This window comes from Brassica rapa, chromosome A07 (genome assembly GCF_000309985.2).
Source record: "Brassica rapa cultivar Chiifu-401-42 chromosome A07, CAAS_Brap_v3.01, whole genome shotgun sequence".
Lineage (NCBI taxonomy): Eukaryota > Viridiplantae > Streptophyta > Magnoliopsida > Brassicales > Brassicaceae > Brassica > Brassica rapa.
The window spans coordinates 19,205,732-19,223,744 of record NC_024801.2 but is presented as its reverse complement, the minus strand read 5'-3'; the positions used below and the strand labels follow the sequence as shown (position 1 = coordinate 19,223,744).

The following is an 18,013-nucleotide window of genomic DNA, read 5'->3' as shown; positions in this document are numbered from 1 at the left end:
TGGTACACCATGGGCCTCTTAGTTTGTATGTCACCTGCGGTCGGTGTATCTAGCAGGTTGTTATTCATTTTGCTGTCACAAGATTGATCGCGCGATCAATTGTATGTTGCAAACCACGTGTTGTTGTTCGTTTGATATTGCACTCAGAAGTCACAATATGTTGTTGTTCGTTTGATATTGCACTCTGAAGTCACAATATTAAGTCGCTGAAAAAAAATTAGTGACTAAAAAATATTTACAACTTGCAACTGATCGCAGCTAGCAGATTGCAAGGTACTTTCAACACCGAAATAAACAACATTTAATTGCATGTTGCACGTTGCAGTAGCTGGTCGTAGGTCACTGCAACATGCAAACAAGTCCTATATCTATATGAAGATATTTGTTTCTTGATCTAGGGTCTATTTGATTTTGTGTCATCAAGGTTGACGGTAGAGGAAAAAGAAATGTGGATTTTGCAGTTGGGATGAAAACACTGAATAAAAAAATTAAACTCCAACTACTACAAGCTGCTCAAACAATGGAGCACTTGACAAGTAATAAAGCACACTAGTTTTCTAATTGCTCAAAAACCACATTACATCATTAATTCCCTGTTATATTAATGTTAGAAAGCTAATGCATTGGCTCTTCTATCTTAATGTTTATAGCTCAAGATTTTGGAATCAATTTTGTTCTTATCTGGAAATTCGGTTGAAGGACCTATGTTGATTGTTCAGATTCGGTATAGTTTGATAGATTATTAGGTCTAAATTTTTATCAATGGCTTGTTTATAGAGAAACATTTGCAGATTAGAGTATCAATAGGAACAATAATTGCTTAATTTATACACAAAACTAGTTTTAGTTCTTTCTCTTTACTGAATGTAAAGCTACATTCTCAAGTGTATATATGGCTGGAATCTAAACATTAGATCCTTTGAGAGAGAAAAGAAACAGAGTTTTGATAAATTTGAAAGCTTTGCCAGTGTTTATCATCAATAACAGTGTATCCAGAGAGTAACAAAGTCTTTGAGTAGATTACATCACATTCTCTCACTCTCCCAACTATCATGACGGTTGACGCACGCGCCTCAATCAATAGCGTTGGAATAAGCCACACACCTATAAATTACTAGATGCTAGGATGAAGTCTAGAGAGAGAGCTTATGGTCAAAGTCAGATATCAAAACTATGTGTATCCACAGTAAATGCTTTTAACTCTTTAGAGGAGAAGGACCTGAATGATACAGTGGTATTTTTGTTTTCTTTTGTTTCCTCTATCACTCAGTAAAGCAAAAGAAGAACTAGAGAGAGAGAGAAAGTAAACCCTTTCTTCACCATTGTTGATGGAGAAGAAAACTTCATATCGTATATCTTGTTTCTGTTGAGAGAATAAAAAGTAGATTTCAGTTGAGCTGTTTCTCTTTTCTATTAAACCTATTAGGTTAAGTAGAAGCTCGTGTGTGTTGTTGATAAGCCTTGAGAGATTTTTCAGTTGCATGGTTAACTTAACCTCCAAGTCATAATATCTTTAAAAGCCTCTTTAGATTCTGCTTTTTGTTGTTATCTTTTGATAAGAATAAAATCTTTTCCCTTCCCCTTTTGTAGCCAATTAGCCCATAAAATTCGAAACCTTTATAAGGTCAGGTCACCCAGCGAGTTTTGCATCCTTTTGGCAGAAGCAATGGATCAAAGAGAAGCAATGGCTTTATCCGGGTCGGGTTATTATTACATCCAGAGAGGCATGCCTGGTTCTGCTCCTCCACAAACTCAACCGTCGTTTTATGGATCGCAAGGGTTTCAACAATTCTCCAATCCCAGCTCTCCTTTCGGCTCAACTGGATTCGTGTATCCTCCTTTACCAGTTGAGACTTCTCAGGTTGATTCTTTAACGCCGGTTGCACTTCCTCCGTCTGGTGAGACGTTTGTGAAGCGGAAGAGAGGAAGACCGAGAAAATACGGACAAGACGGTTCTGTTTCCTTGGCATTGTCTCCTTCACTCTCCTCCTCCATGTCCCCAAACTCTAACAAACGTGGCCGTGGAAGACCTCCTGGTTCCGGCAAGAAGCAAAGGCTTAGTTCGACTGGTAATAAACCCCTCTTCTTGCAATTATATGTGAAAGGCTCTGTAAATGGTGGAATGAGGTTATATTGACTTATATATACTATATAGTTTATGAGGAGATTGGTTTGGAAAAAACTGTTGGGAAGTTATTACTAAATAAAGCTTTAGAATTTTTTAATGTAGAGTTTTATTATTTTGAATAATCTTTTATTCTAAGGGCTTTTCTCTTAAAGCTATGTTTACTAACTTTGTGTCCTGATGTTGTGACTTCTAAGGTGGAGTGATGCCGTGGGGGACGAGCTTCACGCCGCACGTAATCGTAGTTTCCGTTGGTGAAGTATAGTCTTCTTCTCTAGCTAGTGTCCTCTTTTAAGGGTTCTTGAGATTAGTTTATAATCCACACTCTTGTCTTGTTTGTCAGGACATTGCATCAAAGGTTATGTCCTTTTCACAGCAAAGTCCAAGAGCCATTTGTGTTTTATCCGTTACTGGTGCAGTCTCTACTGCAACTATTCTTCAACGATCGCTATCACACGGAGCTATTAAATACGAGGTTTGATATTGCTGTCCTTACAGTTTATAATGATTTACAAGAGAAGAACACTACTCATGTTGTTGTGTTTACTCTATGGTCCATAGGGTCGTTTTGAGCTTTTGTCTCTCTCAACTTCTTATCCGAACGCAACTGACAATGACTACCCAAACAGCACTGTGAATCTAGCGGTCTCACTCGCTTGCCCCGATTATCGTGTCATTGGTGGTGGAGTTGGAGGGCCTCTAATAGCAGCAAGCTCAGTTCAGGTGAGCATGCTTGTAAACATCATCAAACTTCTTTAATTTAGACATCATTTTTATCTAAACTTGTGTGTTGTCTCCTTAATAGGTTATCATTGGGAGCTACATTTGGGCTATTCCTAAAGGGAAGATTAAAAAACGAGATGAAGATGTCCAAGAAACTGACGCTTTGGACGATAACACAGCAGCAACGTCGCCTGATGTTCCTCAGCAAAGCCATAACCTTGTTCAGACGCCTGTAGGGATGTGGTCAACAGGTTCAAGGTCAATGGACATGCATCATGCCCATATGGACATTGATCTAATGCGTGGATGATCCATTTGTGTGTATAAGCATTGAATCTAGGAGATTAAGAAGAAGGAAGACTTAAGCTAACTTCTCTAAGAACAAAATATCTAGTGATTTTCAGAATTCATGCTGGGTTTTTGAGCTTTTGGTTTATTGAGTTTTTTTTTTGCTTTTTTTTGGGTTAATATATATATATATATATATATCAACTACTTACGTTTATTATTTCGCTGCAAAAAAATATAAATCCAGGCACATAGTGAGCGCATGATACCAATAACTAGCCATGGGCATTGGTTCGTTTTTTTCGATTCTTTGATTCTTCAGTTCTAGAAGTTTAGCATCTATCCAGGTATTTTAAAATTTTGGTTCCGTTTAGGTTATTACCGTTCGGGTAACAAAATTGGAAACCTGCTAATATTTGAGGTAATTGCGGATCCTATTTGGTTCCAATTTTTCGGTTAATTCGGATTAAAAATCAGAAATTTAGGTTTTCTGATTAAATATAACTTCGTTTGAGTTTTTGGTAAAAATTTGGATTATTCAGATAATATTTGAAAATTTTGAATAAAAAGTATTGTGATGATTCATTTTTAGGTATTTCGACTTATAAATAATATTTTTAACTTATTCATTTATTTTAAAACTGAATATAGTTAAAATTTATAAGAATATAAATTATATTATAGAAATTCATGTACCCATTTGGATTTCGGTTCAGTTTCTCATTGATTTTGGTATTTTAGTTTTACTGATATGACCCAATCAAATAATTGATAGGACCTAAATCCGAATCAACCCTAATTTTTTGGTTTGGTTCGATTCCCGTTATTCGGTTCTGGATAAATGTGCTCAGAATATGATTTGTGTTTTATTGATCATGTTTGAATAAATCACCAGTTGGACTTAGGGTTTTCAAAGGATCGAATGAATTGTTAGAATGAAGTATTAGGGTTTATCTTTTATTCTTTATCTTGATTGTTCTCAATGTTAGATTTGGATTGACAATTTGAAGTCTAGATCTTAGGATAAATAGTAGATGCGAAAGCATTATTAATTGCATATTAATTTTGATGAGTTAAATACCTATATGCAAAGAAATTTGGTTTACTGATTTAGTGAACATGTCAAACATGATTTTAATGCTTGTCTGAATAGATTGAACTACCATGGGTCTAGCGTATTTTTTTCTAGAATTTACAACTGTATTAATTTAGTTAAGGGATATGGTTTTGGTGATAGAGTTTCAAATTTTAAAAAATAAATATTAAAAATTTCAAAATAAAAATATGCTATTTTGATCATTTTCTTTTTTGAGGGCTATTTTTGTGATAAAAACTTAAAAATGCTTATTTGAGAAAATTGTCTATTAATTTACTACCATTTACTTTTTTCTTATTATTCACCTAGTTTAATCTGAAATTTATAGTCTATTGTGTGATATGAGACTATGTATTAGGCAGGGTGGGGCAGTTGCCAACCATAGAAATTTTAAAATTAGTCTAATTTTATAACAAATTTAAGATATGCCCCTGTTGCTATATTGCTTTATGCCCCCTATACTTCAAATGTTTGACAAAATTTTAAGAGACTAAAAAAATTATAATTCGTTGTACGGTTTCATGCCTATATTTTGGTATTTTATCTAGTGATTTTAATTTAAATTGTTTATGTGATCTATCACTGAGAATAGCTAGGATAAATTTGACCATATAAAAATTGTGTGAATATGGGCGCGTAACTCATCATTTCCTACACAATGTCCAGCCTAATAAGGAAATCATGCGTCAAAGCAAAAGAAAACAAATCAGCTAGTTTACTCTTCTGATCAAACGTCGGTTGAAAATTTTGTTCACACAATTGAGAATAAGAAAATCTAAGTACTATAAGTAGAAGAGGTGGTTAAAGCTTTCTAATCATCTGAATACAAAGACAATAACGAGAAAGAGAAAGATCAAGGAAAATACTAAAGAGTTGTATTTTGCTCATTATACTCTCGTGATTATTAAGTAGTTATCGTGAGACTCTTTTGTAGTATCGAATGAAAGATACGTTTGATTCATTGTAATTCTAAAGCACGAATGTGGATTCAAATCCTTACAAAAATCTTTATTTTCTTCAGCCAAACAAACAATGAAAAATTCTTCATACAAAACATTTTGTTCGGAGAAAAAAAAAACATTTTGTTCGAAACATTCGTGTCTTTAATTTCTATCTTTTGTTTATTATATGAAAAATACTGTGTTGTATGATTGTATCAATTAGAAAGCACTCATGTGAGGTTGAACGAGGGAAGCATAAACACCACCTTCGATATTCATCAACGTCTCGTGCGTCCCTTTCTCAACGATCATACCGTTCTCCACTACGGCAATGATGTCAGCATTCTTGATCGTCGACAGCCTGTGAGCCACCACGATCGTGGTTCGGTTCACCATCACCCGGTCAAGTGCGTCCTGAACCACACGCTCCGATTCTGCGTCCAACGCGCTCGTCGCTTCGTCCAGTAATAAGATCTTCGGTTCTTTCACGATGGCACGTGCAATCGCCACGCGTTGCTTCTGTCCTCCTGACAACTGTATCCCTCTCTCACCGACCACAGTATCGTAACCCTAAAACCAAACATGAAAGAGTTTTTACTTGCAACACAAGTAATAATATAAATATCAAAAGGTCTTGTTTCAGTCACCTTTTGTATACTAGAGATGAATTTATGAGCATTAGAGAGCTCGGAAGCAGCTACGATCTCAGCCTCGGTTGCTTCTTCTCCTCCCTTTCCATAAGCAATGTTGGCTCGTATTGTGTCGTTGAATAGTACAGGCTCTTGCCCTACAAGACCCATTTGTTGTCTCAGCCATTTCAGTTGCAGCTTCTTGAGATCAACTCCGTCTAAAGTGATATGACCCGAATCCGGATCGTAAAACCTCTGTAACAGCGATATCACCGTAGACTTACCTGATCCACTTTCTCCGACCAAAGCAACAGTCTGAAATAAGCACAAGAATTAGAAAAGTAAACATGTGAAGTTTGAAAAAAGCATCAGTTTAATATTAAGTCAGATATATTTCAAACAAATTGACTATAGGTAGATTAGTCCATTTTCTACATATATATATGGGCAATTGTCAATAATAGCATCTTTTGAAGTTTATGTCTCAAAAATGGCACTAGAAGGAGAAAGTCACAAAAATGACATTCATTAAAGGGTAAAATATCCCTAATACCCTTGGTTTAAAATTAAATAAATAAACAAAAATAAATAAAAATATATAAAATAAAAATAAAAAAAATGAAAATAGTTTCAGATTATATGTTTTCAGATTCGAAATTTTTATATTTTTTTTTGAATTTTTTTTTTTCGAAATTTTTTTTTATTTTTTTTTCAAATTTTCTTTTTAGAATTTAAAAATACTTTTTAAATCTGTTTTTTAAATTTTTTATTTTTTATTTTAGTATTTATTTTTTATAAAATTTTAAACCCTAATTCCAAAACTCTACCCCTTAACTCTAAACCCTAAGGTTTGGATTAATTAACCCAATGGGTATAAGCGTATATTTACCTCTTTAATGAAACATATTTTTGTGACTTTGAGCCTTGAGTGCTATCCTAGTCTTTTTCTCTATATATATCACTTAAGATTTATAAGTTTTATAATTTGTATACAAAATGTTACCTTTCCGGCACGAATGAAGAAACAAAGGTCACGAAAAATCTGAATATCAGGTCTAGTTTGGTAAGCAAAGCTTATGTGACAAAACTCGATATCTCCCTTTACGTTCTCCAACACCATCCCTGATTCATCTCTCGTGTCTATCTTCGATTTCCTATCGACGATTCTGAAGATCGAAGCAGCAGCACTCTTAGCTTTGCTTGAATCAGGAGCGGAAGAACTCACCCCAGAAATCCCAATTGTTGTCACCGTCAATGTTAAGAAAACCTGGCGCAAACCCATCCAATAGAAAAACATTTAACCTCTTCTCTTAACAAAAAAAACATGTCCAAACTGTAAAAAAACTCGAATTGATCATGTAGAGTTGTGTAAAACATACATGTGCCCTAAGTGTTATTATTTATTAACCGAACCCAAAATATATAAAATTCCAATAACCCAAGAAAACTGACATAAAAATTTGAGTTAGTATCCAAATTGTATTCAAGAACTAAATAAGTATCTCAGATATTCAATTTTGCGTTTATTTTGTTATGCCATCTAAAATTATCTGAACATAATTAAAATTAACCAAACTAGAAATAGATTATGCTCTAAAATGTGTCTTGGATATATCTATATAACTATCTATACTATTATTTGTAAAGTGATTTTTTTCGCATTCGAGCTTCGTTAAAAGTTACGTATGTTACTTTCGTTTATACCTTTAAAGAATATATAAAATATATAAATTAGCCAAAAAATAATAATTTATTTTATTAAATAATTGATTAAAATTAATAATAATAAAAATTATCCAAAATCTAAAAACATATTTTTAAAAAAGATAGTTCTGTATATATATTGTCTTATCCAAAAATATCTTTTTAAAATGGCAAAATTTATAAAAAAACACATAACTAAAATATTAATAAAGTAAAATTCATAATTTATATAATTGAAAAGAGAACATTGACTGATTTCTAAGATTTATTTATTAATAATAAATTATTGTACAAAGAAATTTTCAAAAAAAATTATAATATGTAGAAAAATTCAAATGATAACATAAATAATTATTTATCACTATAATTTTTTAATTAATAATGTATGTGTTAATAAGTAATTATAAAATACTTATACCCGTATGGACGGGTGAAACATCTAGATATAAAATATATTTGAAACCAAAGTATTTTTAACTGAACCTGACCTAAACATATATAAAATCCAAATGGTGCCTAGGAGGCTGAACGCAAAACCTGAAATCCAGACCGAACCCGAACACCAATGTCTACTATACTCAAGATTTATAACATAGATTTCCGAAGAAAAAGAGCAAAGACAAAACCTCAAAAACACCGTTGTAAGTTGTCCTTCCGTCTTTTACCAATCTAGCACCTGCGTAGAAACAAGCAGCGTAGACAGAGTAAAGAACGAAGAAGGAGAGACCAAACCCTAATCCTGCCACTAGTCCTTGCTTCATCCCCGATTTGATTGTTTCTTCACATCGTTTCTTATACATCTCTATCACTTTTTCCTCCGCACAGAAAGACGCAACCGTTCTTATACTCCCAACCGCATCACTCGCCACTTGACTCGCCTCCTCGTACTTTGTCTACAAACAATTTATTTCAGTTTCTTGTTGAAAAAGTAACAAACCCTAAACCTATTTAATGAAAAAGAACCAACCTTTGCGTCTGCGCTGAAGCCTTTCATGAACTTAATCTGAACGTAATGATTGATTCCAGTTAAAGGAATCGTTACTAAGATAATAACAGCTAACTCCCAGCTAATCACAAAAGCTATGATTATTCCCACCACTGCGGTTGCAACGTTCTTGACAGTTAGAGCCAAAGAGTCGCCCACAAGTGTCCTGATCAAGGCTGCATCAGCAGAGAGCCTTGCTCCAATGGCACCACTCGAGTTCTCGGGCTCATCAAACCACCCAATCTCCATGTGAATAACTTTCTCAAAACACATTGATCTTATCCTACGAACCAGTCGCCCTCCAGCTACAGCAAACAAGGACATATGTGTTGGATACACTACCAAAGAGAGTACACCGAGAAGCACAAATATTATCGACCAGTATCTCGAATTGCTCCTCAGCTCATGAGGCGGTTGGAAGAAAGACATGATAACTTTAGCAAAGAAGAGTCCAAAGATGGGGAATATAGCGCCGTCAAGTGCACATACTATGGTTCCAAGTGTAAGAATCAGAGCCTCCGGTTTGTTAAGAGCAGTAATTCGAGTAATTGACACATCTTGGGGCATATCTTTAGGCATTTCAGTGTTTTCTTGTCCTGCAAGTAAGCCAAGAGCGGAAACAGATTCATCATCATCACCATGCATCCCACTGGCACTGTTTCCTCCATTCCTGATAGATCCGTCTTGCTGTCCATTTGAAATCTCTAATCGTTTTGATTCTGTGTTTATCTCTTGTAGCCGTATAAGTTGTGAATAAGCCCCTTCATGATCCTTGAGTAACTCCAAATGTGAACCTTAAATGTAATAAAAGTAAAGCAAAAGCTAAACAATTATATATTCCAAAAGATTATATATATATGTCCTTAAGTAACAATGTGTACCATGCATGTACCTTCTTCAACTATCTTTCCACGGTGAAGAACAGCAATCACATCAGCATTTCTCACTGTGCTTAACCGATGTGCGACAATCACAGTAGTCCGGTTAACCATCACCCTATCTAAAGCTTCTTGAACCACTCGTTCGGATTCTGCATCAAGAGCGCTTGTCGCTTCATCTAACAGCAAAATCCTAGGATCTTTAAGTATGGCCCTAGCGATAGCAATCCTCTGTTTCTGTCCTCCTGAGAGCTGAGTTCCATGTTCACCTACCATTGTCTCTAAACCCCGAGGCAACTTATCGATAAACTTAGCCGCGTTTGCTAGCTTCGCAGCTGCTTCAATCTCTTGGACAGTCGCTCCGACTTTCCCGTACCCAATATTCTCCATTATACTTGAAGAAAACAGAACCGGTTCTTGACTAACCAATCCAATCTTTCCTCTAATCCATTTCAGCTGAAACTCCTTCAAGTCAACACCATCAATAAGCACTTGGCCGGAATTCGGATCATAGAACCTTTCTATTAAACTCATCACTGTAGATTTACCGCTCCCGCTTTCTCCTACCAAAGCAGTGGTTGTGCCACTTGAGATCATCAGAGAGAATCCTCTAAAGACCTCTTCTCTAGGCCTTGCAGGGTAACTAAAACACACATCTCTCAGCTCTATTTTGCCTTGTATATCTTCTAAAACCTTTCCGTTTAGGTCAAAACAATCAATCACCGGCTTCCTTTTTATCGTTTCAAACATTTTATAAGCTGCAGCTTGACCAGCTGCAAATGAGGTTAGACATGGTGCTGCTTGCCCTAAAGACCTATCCAAAGAAAGAAAAACAGTTAGATTGGCTTCCAACTCAGAACCAATTGGCAATAAGTGAATTGGTTCATCTCGTTTATATACATTACTTGAATCTCTTTTCGCTACCGATGTGGGATTTACTTAATTCAGAAGTGGGAAGTTGTCCCTAAAAAAATTACAATTCTAATTGTTTTAACTGTTTTGAGACTAAGGAAGATATGTTCTACTCACATCGAACTTGTGACCACAATGACCATTACATTAATCACTGCACCACCTGTATACCCTTTTCTGAGTATCATCTCTCCACCAAACCATATAGCCAAAGCATAGCTACAAAAGAACACCAAGAACATTACTCCCAACCCTAAACCCGTAGAGAAACCTTGGTTGACAGTCGATTCATAGGCCAAGTTTATCAATTCTTTGTAGCTACTAATCGCCTGCTTCTCTCTCGTGAATGAAGCAACCTGGTGGAATCATGCAATCACATGGTTTATGTTTCAAACTTCTATATATTTTATGATAAGTCAACAAGTAAAGGAGGGAAAGGAAGTATTTTTTACGGTTCGAATAGACCCGCAAGTTTGTTCAACAATAGTTGATGCTTTGGCATAAGCAGCTTGTTGTTGAGAAGAAGCTTTAGTGGAAATAATCGATGTAGCTGCACCAGCCATAGCTAGGAGAGGAATTGAGGCTAACATAACAAGTGTAAGTAACCATCCTTTCACAAACGCTAAAGCATATCCAGCCAAGAATGTTGCGAGCAACTGTATAAACTTCCCAACCTGAAAAAAAATTTCACACTTCATATATTTCAATCTATGTATACAATAACATCTATTTTTGTGGGTATTTTTCTTTTGTTTACCTTTTCACCCATAGCATCTAGTATAAGAACAGTATCACCTGACATACGACCAACAACTTCTCCTGTGTTTGTTTCCACATCGAAGAATACAATGTCTTGTCTTAGTATTGTCTTCAGATATAAACTTCTTATCCTTGCAGCTTGTCTTTCTCCCGTAATCACCCAACAAGACACCTCTAGAACACGGGGAAACATAAAACGAAATTGCTTTCTTCCTTAACAAGTAACAAAAAAAAATTGTGTGTATACAGTAGTTCTGTTTTGTTATGTTTAACACAAGTTAATTAATAGCATGATATTGCTGACAAAAAATTAATTATTTAGTAGCATGATATCTCACTTGAGGTTAAGTTAATGTATTTATGTCAAATCTTACATTGAAAATGTTTACATGGTATTAAACGATATTTAATTTGAATCAGAGAGTATATTACTTACGAAGAAAGGCTGCTACAAATGTCCCAAGTCCAAGGTAGACAAATTTCAAACAAATCTAAAACGAAGAAAACCAAACAAAATAAAGTAAACATAACCAAGTAAAACTTGAAAGATTGTTTCCTTGGTGCATGTATATCTAACCTTGGAGATTAACTCGACAATATCGTTTGTGAATAGGTTTCGACCAATCGTATCAATAAGATCACCAAACAACAATGTCATCAACGGAAAACCAAGACCGTTTCCGATAGCTCCGATCGAACCAACGATCATCAACAACACATCGGTAAAATCTGAGAAAGAAAACAGTTTGTAGAAAGGTACGGTCTTTGCCTTCTCTTCGATTTTTCCCTTCTTCATCTCCAACTGTGTGGGACTTCTTGAATGAACATGACTTGTCTCAAAACTAGATACATTGACCATTGTCCTGGGATTTCGTAGAGAAATGACCCACACGTATCAGAAATGAAACAAAGCCTAGAAAAAGCGATCACTGAAAGATCTTAAAACATCTCAACGATCATTTAAAATTTCCGTTTTACTATCTAGTTTATTATTAATACAATAGCTAAGAAGGGACTAATGAGGTGTAAGATATATATTATTTTGGAGATGTTGTTATCAGGTGACATAAACAAAGATTAAGAGACAAAAACGTGGAATGTTTTGTTCTTTTTATTTTATTTTCCCTAACAAATACAGTTTAATTCAGTTTCAAAAAAAAAAAAAATTGATCATAACTTTCATGTAGTTGGTTAGCGTTCTGTCTTGTAATTCCTAAAATCATTGTATAAATGTTTAACCCTAATATTCGAGTGCTTAATATGAAAATATCATCATTCTTGTGTCATGGGGAGCGACTAATTTTCGGCGTTTGCTCAACTTGGTCGTGTATTCCACTATTCGTTATTGTATTCCTAGCAACGCATTTGATGGGCCTTAAACAAATTCGTCGACAGAAAATAGGCCTAAATATTGATATTCATTGTTACAGAATGTAGATACCTTCTTAGATACATTCTTGTACATAAACATGCTTAATACATATGAGTTGTTTCTATCCGATGATTCGCTGGAACTTTTTTTTTTTTTTAACTTCTTTTTATTTATTTATATAACTTTGGGTTACAAATCAGTACCACTACGGTAACTATACAGAACCTAACACAAGATTTCTCCCTCTAACAAATTCCCAAACCAAAGCATAAAAAACTCCTACGGCATTTAAAAAATTGAGAGCCAAACCGCAAGAACTGAACTCTCTCCTCTTCCCAGAACTTGTGCACGAGCTAATGGGTCCAACCTCAACCGAATCGTTTGCTTTATCGCTGGAACTTAGGTCAGGTTGACTTGAGAAAAAAGGTTTTAGGTCAACGCGTAATGGTTCACTGATTACAACATAAAATCATTCAATTTAGCTCTAATTAAAATCTGATGTTACATTGTCAGGTGGAAATACTTGGAAACAAATTAAGTTGTATATGGATTCTACTTAGTTGATCTTCCTAACCGGTGAGTAAACTTGCCAAATGGAACTCCAATTGAACATTTTGGTTATGTTTAACAGCTAATTTCGGTTTCTAAGTAATTCAGATTGTGTAGGTAAAAGAAAATAATCATGTCAATTAGTCATTGGCATATTATCCGAAACCCAAAAAGAAAACTTACCGAACTGAAACTTACAAAAACCCGAACGGATCAGATCATATTTAAAAAAAAAAAACTAAAAAACAAAATTGAACCGGAACTTAACCAAAATCCGAACATGTATCCAAATATCAAAAATATCATTTATTTACCTAAAATTATATTTAAAATTTAATTTTTTAAAAATATATGTATATATACAAATAATTTTTTATCAAAAGTTGAATAACCCGAATATTTTCTTTGATTTTTTGGATTTAACTCGGATTTTCGAGTTTTTGTTGGTTTCTACTTTAAACCCAATCCAAATCTGAATCATTTCTAATTCAGTTAAGTTTTTGGTTTTATAAAAAAATATAAAACCGAACTGAGCACGACATTATTGTGGATCCTAAAACCCACATTAGGTATTTGGTAGTGATTGTTTGTAAAGATTAGGAAAGAAATAGCATAAGCAACTATATCTTCAGGACACAAATGTAATCATGTATGAGTTGACAGAAATGGACTCTATTCGCATGCCAAATAGCATAGAGATTTCGGGAGAAAGAAGGATCGTGACTGAACTTGAAGTCGAGCTGCCTACGTACCCATTGCGGGGTTAAGTCTAACGTAGTTCATTTATCATAGTCTCGAAAGAGATGTTGGTTTCGTCGTGTTGATCGACATGTCGGTTTCATCGGTCATGAGCGAGATAGAGAAAGTGATGCACCGGCATGAACGGTCACTAGACGAGTTAAATGACATGCCAAAACCAGATCTAACAGTTATAAAAGAACTAGGTAACACACTGCTAAACCAAGAGTTACAATACAATATACATCAAGAAAAAGAGGAACATAGCAAACGATGCAACAGTCTAAATGTGCAGCAAAGAAAAGTTTATGATGCAGTTATGGAGTCAGTTGAAAATGGTTTGGGTAAATTATTGTTTTCTATACGTTCCTGGTGGAACAGGGAAGACATACCTTTACAACATCATTATTTCTAAGTTGCGATCAGAAAAAAAAAAGAAAAGAAATAGTACTCCCAGTTGCTTCATCCGGTAGTGCAGCATTGCTTTTACCTGCAAAAAGGATAGCACATTCCCGCTTTAAGATACACCCATGAATCTCAATGAAGATTCAGTATGTGATATATTTCCAGAAATAATGCTAGCTGAACTAACTGGAAAAACTGATATAATTATATGGGATGAGGCTCCTAGACAACGGCATGCATTTGAAGCCCTTGACAGAACACTACAAGATTTGATGTCCATTAAAGATCCAAAAGTTAAAAACCAACCTTTTGGAGGCAAAACTATATTATTAGGTGGAGACTTAAGGCAAACACTACTGATAATTCGACAAAGTTATAGAGCTGACACAGTTTTAGTTACAATAAAATAGTCACACTTGTGGGACTTCTGCAAAGTCTTTGATCTCAAACAGAATATGAGACGAAAAATCACAAGAAAGCTTTGCGGAATGGCTGCTATGTGTTGGTGATGGAAATGCACCTAGAAACGAAGCAAGAGCAGCCAACGAAGACAATGGTCAAATAGTCGTAGTTAATCCCAAAGTCTTAATGCAATCATCTGGAAATCATTTGCAGGATATTTTCGGAGACACCAGCGCAGAAAATATGCTATCAAAAAGTACAAAAGCAAGAATTACCAAGAGAGCTATTCTAACTCCAGGAAATGAGACAGTTGACGAGATTAACGCATACATGTTAGAAAAAATCCAAGGAATATCAAAAGAATATTTATATCTGTGCATGAATATTTAGGGTTTCACTAGAGGTTCTAATTAAATATTTCCTTCTGTTGCTCCAGAAGAAAGTGGTTGCAGTAATGAGCTCTATTTCGTAGCACATTTGAAAGAGTTGCTTGCATACTTCTTTTTTTTTCTTTACTAAGCTGTCTGTGTTGAAGAAATGTATTGATTTCTGTTTTATCAGTGACAGGTTCGAGACTCCGAGCACAATGGTCTGAACTTTACTGCAACAAAAAAAGAGGAAATGGATAGCCTGAGAAATGAAATTAATGAGCTTGCGATACGTTCAGAATTTAAATGAAGATAGTTCTCGTCTCTTTTTTCCTGAGGCTGAGCTTGCTGGTCTGCCATCCTCTCACATCTTCATCTGGAAATAGAAACGTTCATCTGAGGGAATGTATAAAGAATTTATGATTGTTTTCAATTGGTTAAAATAGTTTCAAAAAAAAGATAATTTCAGAATCAGAAGAATTGACTATTTTTATAAGTTATTTGGAAGATATCAAGATAATGAAAAAAAAAATCAATCACTCGGAGCTCATTCATATACCCAAAACGAAGAATACAAAGGCGGACACTCTTGCACGCAGTGACAAGACTCAACCGTCTTTTATGTTCATATAAATACAGAGTTACCAGTTTGGTTTGTTTGCAGAATCTTAGTTGAGTCGGTTTATGTTACTGACAAAAAAAAGTTATTTGTTTTTATTTATGAATTTACAAATTATGTTAAAAATATATAATTTATAACAGTTTGGTTTGCAAAGTCTTAGTTGAGTATGTTTAAATTGCTGACAAAAAAATGATTATTTGTTTTTATTTATGAATTTATAAATTACGTTAAAATATATAATTGTTTAAAAAATGTCAACTTGAAAATGTACATGATTAATGGTTCTAAATCCTAGAGACTAATTAAAATATCTTAAGTTAGTTACCACTTTTCAAAAAAACTTTCAACAAGAAGTTAGCACATTTCAAAAATACTTTCAACATGAAGTGTAGATTTGTATTTCAAAACAAATTATGAGTTTTTTGGAAAATTTTGCTAATATTTTTGTCAACTAATTTTAATGTTATTTCAACAATTTAGTATCTATATTAAGTTAATTCATTTTTAATGATTTAGTTTTATTAATTAATTTTATTTTATATTAATTTTTATTTTATATAAAATATTTTTCCAGAAATTTTAAAATTTACACGTTACAATAATAATTTAACATATTTTGACTGATAATTTGAAATCATATTTGAACATTTTTTAAAAACTTATAATCTCAACTTATATTTTAACGTGACAAAAGATAGCTTGTTTTGATTGAATGCAAGGCTGCGGAGAACAATACCAATTAATTAAGTGAAAATTTTAATTTTACCACAAAATTGATATCACATTTGAAATTTACCGTTAAAAAATGACCATTTTTATAAATAGCTTAAATTTGTGGACAAAACTAAACTAACCGTTCCAAATCATTTGTAAATGTTTAAAAATTATTTATAGAAACTTATAAACCCAACCCTCCCCTAAATACTAAATCCTAAACAATATTTACAAAACCATAAACACAAATATTAAAATATTTTAGATTAAATTATTTTTGAAAAGTGATATCCAATTAATGATATTTTAAGAAATTCCCTATTAATCAAACTATGTTGTTTCTCTTTAAAGATACACATGAAATGTTTACGTAAGCTAATACTAAAAAATCAATGTTAATACATATATATATGTATATATATATTAGTATTATATTTATCTAATTAGCCTTCACCAGTGTTAGTATACTATTGTATTCATATATATATTTGCTTAGAAAAAAACTCGTTCTTTTCATCATATTTATTTTGAAATACTATGTGTACATTCTCGATGGCTTATAGCCTCAACTTTTGTAGAGTATATATATTTAATTTGGTAGTTTAACTTATATATGTAATAGTAATTTCGTTTTATTTTAAAACATATTTTGGAAATATAATTTTCTTGTTTTATTAATTGTGAATGTTTTTAGATGTTTAATTTTGTTACTTTAACTATTTTAGCATTAATTTACCATTTATTTTATTATAAATTTTACTTTGGATTTATCACACCAAAAATAATTACTTTTCCATTTTACTATAATATTTACCATTTTTAAGTTAGTTTTCAAATGTTAATATTTATTTTGTTAGTTTAACTTATTTATTTAATAGTAATTTTGTTTTAATTTAAAAATATCTGGAAATATTGACATTTTAGAAAACTAAAATAAATGAAGATGATAATTTATCGTATTTTAGTTGATTGTTTTAAATTTTATGTGGATGCTTTCGATGGTTTATATCCTCAATTTTTATATATTATAGGTTTATATTTTGTTTGATACATTTTCAAGCAGTTTTCGACTAAAACATTTCTCGGATTCAGATTGGAGGTGATAATGACACTGAATTCTACTCTCACTTAATACAAACTAATTAATATCAAAACATAAAAAATGATATCATGATTCATAGGTATATGCTATGTTATGGTGGTGACCCATATATGTGTTTAGTAGGTGTTTAGAGCATAACCTCACAACTGGGTTTTGTTGTTTCTCATGTAGGTCTTATATGTGGATCTATCCACGTGTATGCTCTCTCCCATCTGACAAACACACAAGATCTAGAGAGAGAAAGAGGGCTAGTGAAGAACAGAGAAGTTTAGGGTACGGTTAACCATAGCTCACTTCTCATGCGTCTCTTTAAGAGGTAAAAAATAAACTAATTAATGATTTTGGAGTTTGGTTTATAACTGTATAGAATCAAAGCGAGGTCCGGGTTGATAGTGTAACGTGATTAAGGTATAGGACACCGTATTAATGATGTAAGCTTAAGTTTGTCAACCGCGCGCTCTCGTTAATTATATATATATGAAACACTGAACACTACCTACGCATAATATAGTTTCTTTCTGTCACCTACAAACTTTGTTGACAAGCTTATAGCAACATTTACAAAAACTTTGATAAATAATTTTTTTTCTTTATTCATCTCTTTGTCATGTTTAAAAAATAATACTCATTTTGTTATCTTTTTTTCTACATTTTCGAAATGATTGTGGAGCGTCAGTGCGTCACCACACAGAGTATGTGAC

The 18,013-nt window shown here is 33.4% G+C and overlaps 2 protein-coding genes across 2 annotated transcripts; one reads left to right on the top strand and one right to left on the bottom strand.

Moving 5' to 3' along the window:
* Positions 1–116: 116 nt before the first annotated feature.
* On the top strand, positions 117–5,323 carry LOC103830292 (AT-hook motif nuclear-localized protein 11). Its single transcript, XM_009106053.3, has 5 exons — positions 117–2,069; positions 2,323–2,384; positions 2,469–2,600; positions 2,687–2,848; positions 2,931–5,323. The coding sequence occupies exons 1-5, from the start codon at positions 1,667–1,669 to the stop codon at positions 3,156–3,158; spliced, it is 987 nt and encodes a 328-aa protein (XP_009104301.1). The 5' UTR covers positions 117–1,666; the 3' UTR covers positions 3,159–5,323.
* Positions 3,429–17,818, bottom strand: LOC103830291 (ABC transporter B family member 5). Its single transcript, XM_009106052.3, has 12 exons — positions 14,411–17,818; positions 11,618–14,189; positions 11,477–11,531; positions 11,039–11,214; positions 10,734–10,955; positions 10,399–10,637; positions 9,384–10,183; positions 8,474–9,285; positions 8,133–8,399; positions 6,806–7,069; positions 5,821–6,117; positions 3,429–5,743 (listed from the first exon to the last, which is right to left on the bottom strand). Exons 2-12 carry the CDS (start codon positions 11,897–11,899, stop codon positions 5,393–5,395), a joined length of 3,765 nt encoding a protein of 1,254 aa, XP_009104300.2. The 5' UTR covers positions 11,900–14,189; positions 14,411–17,818; the 3' UTR covers positions 3,429–5,392.
* Between the last annotated feature and the right edge of the window lie 195 nt (positions 17,819–18,013).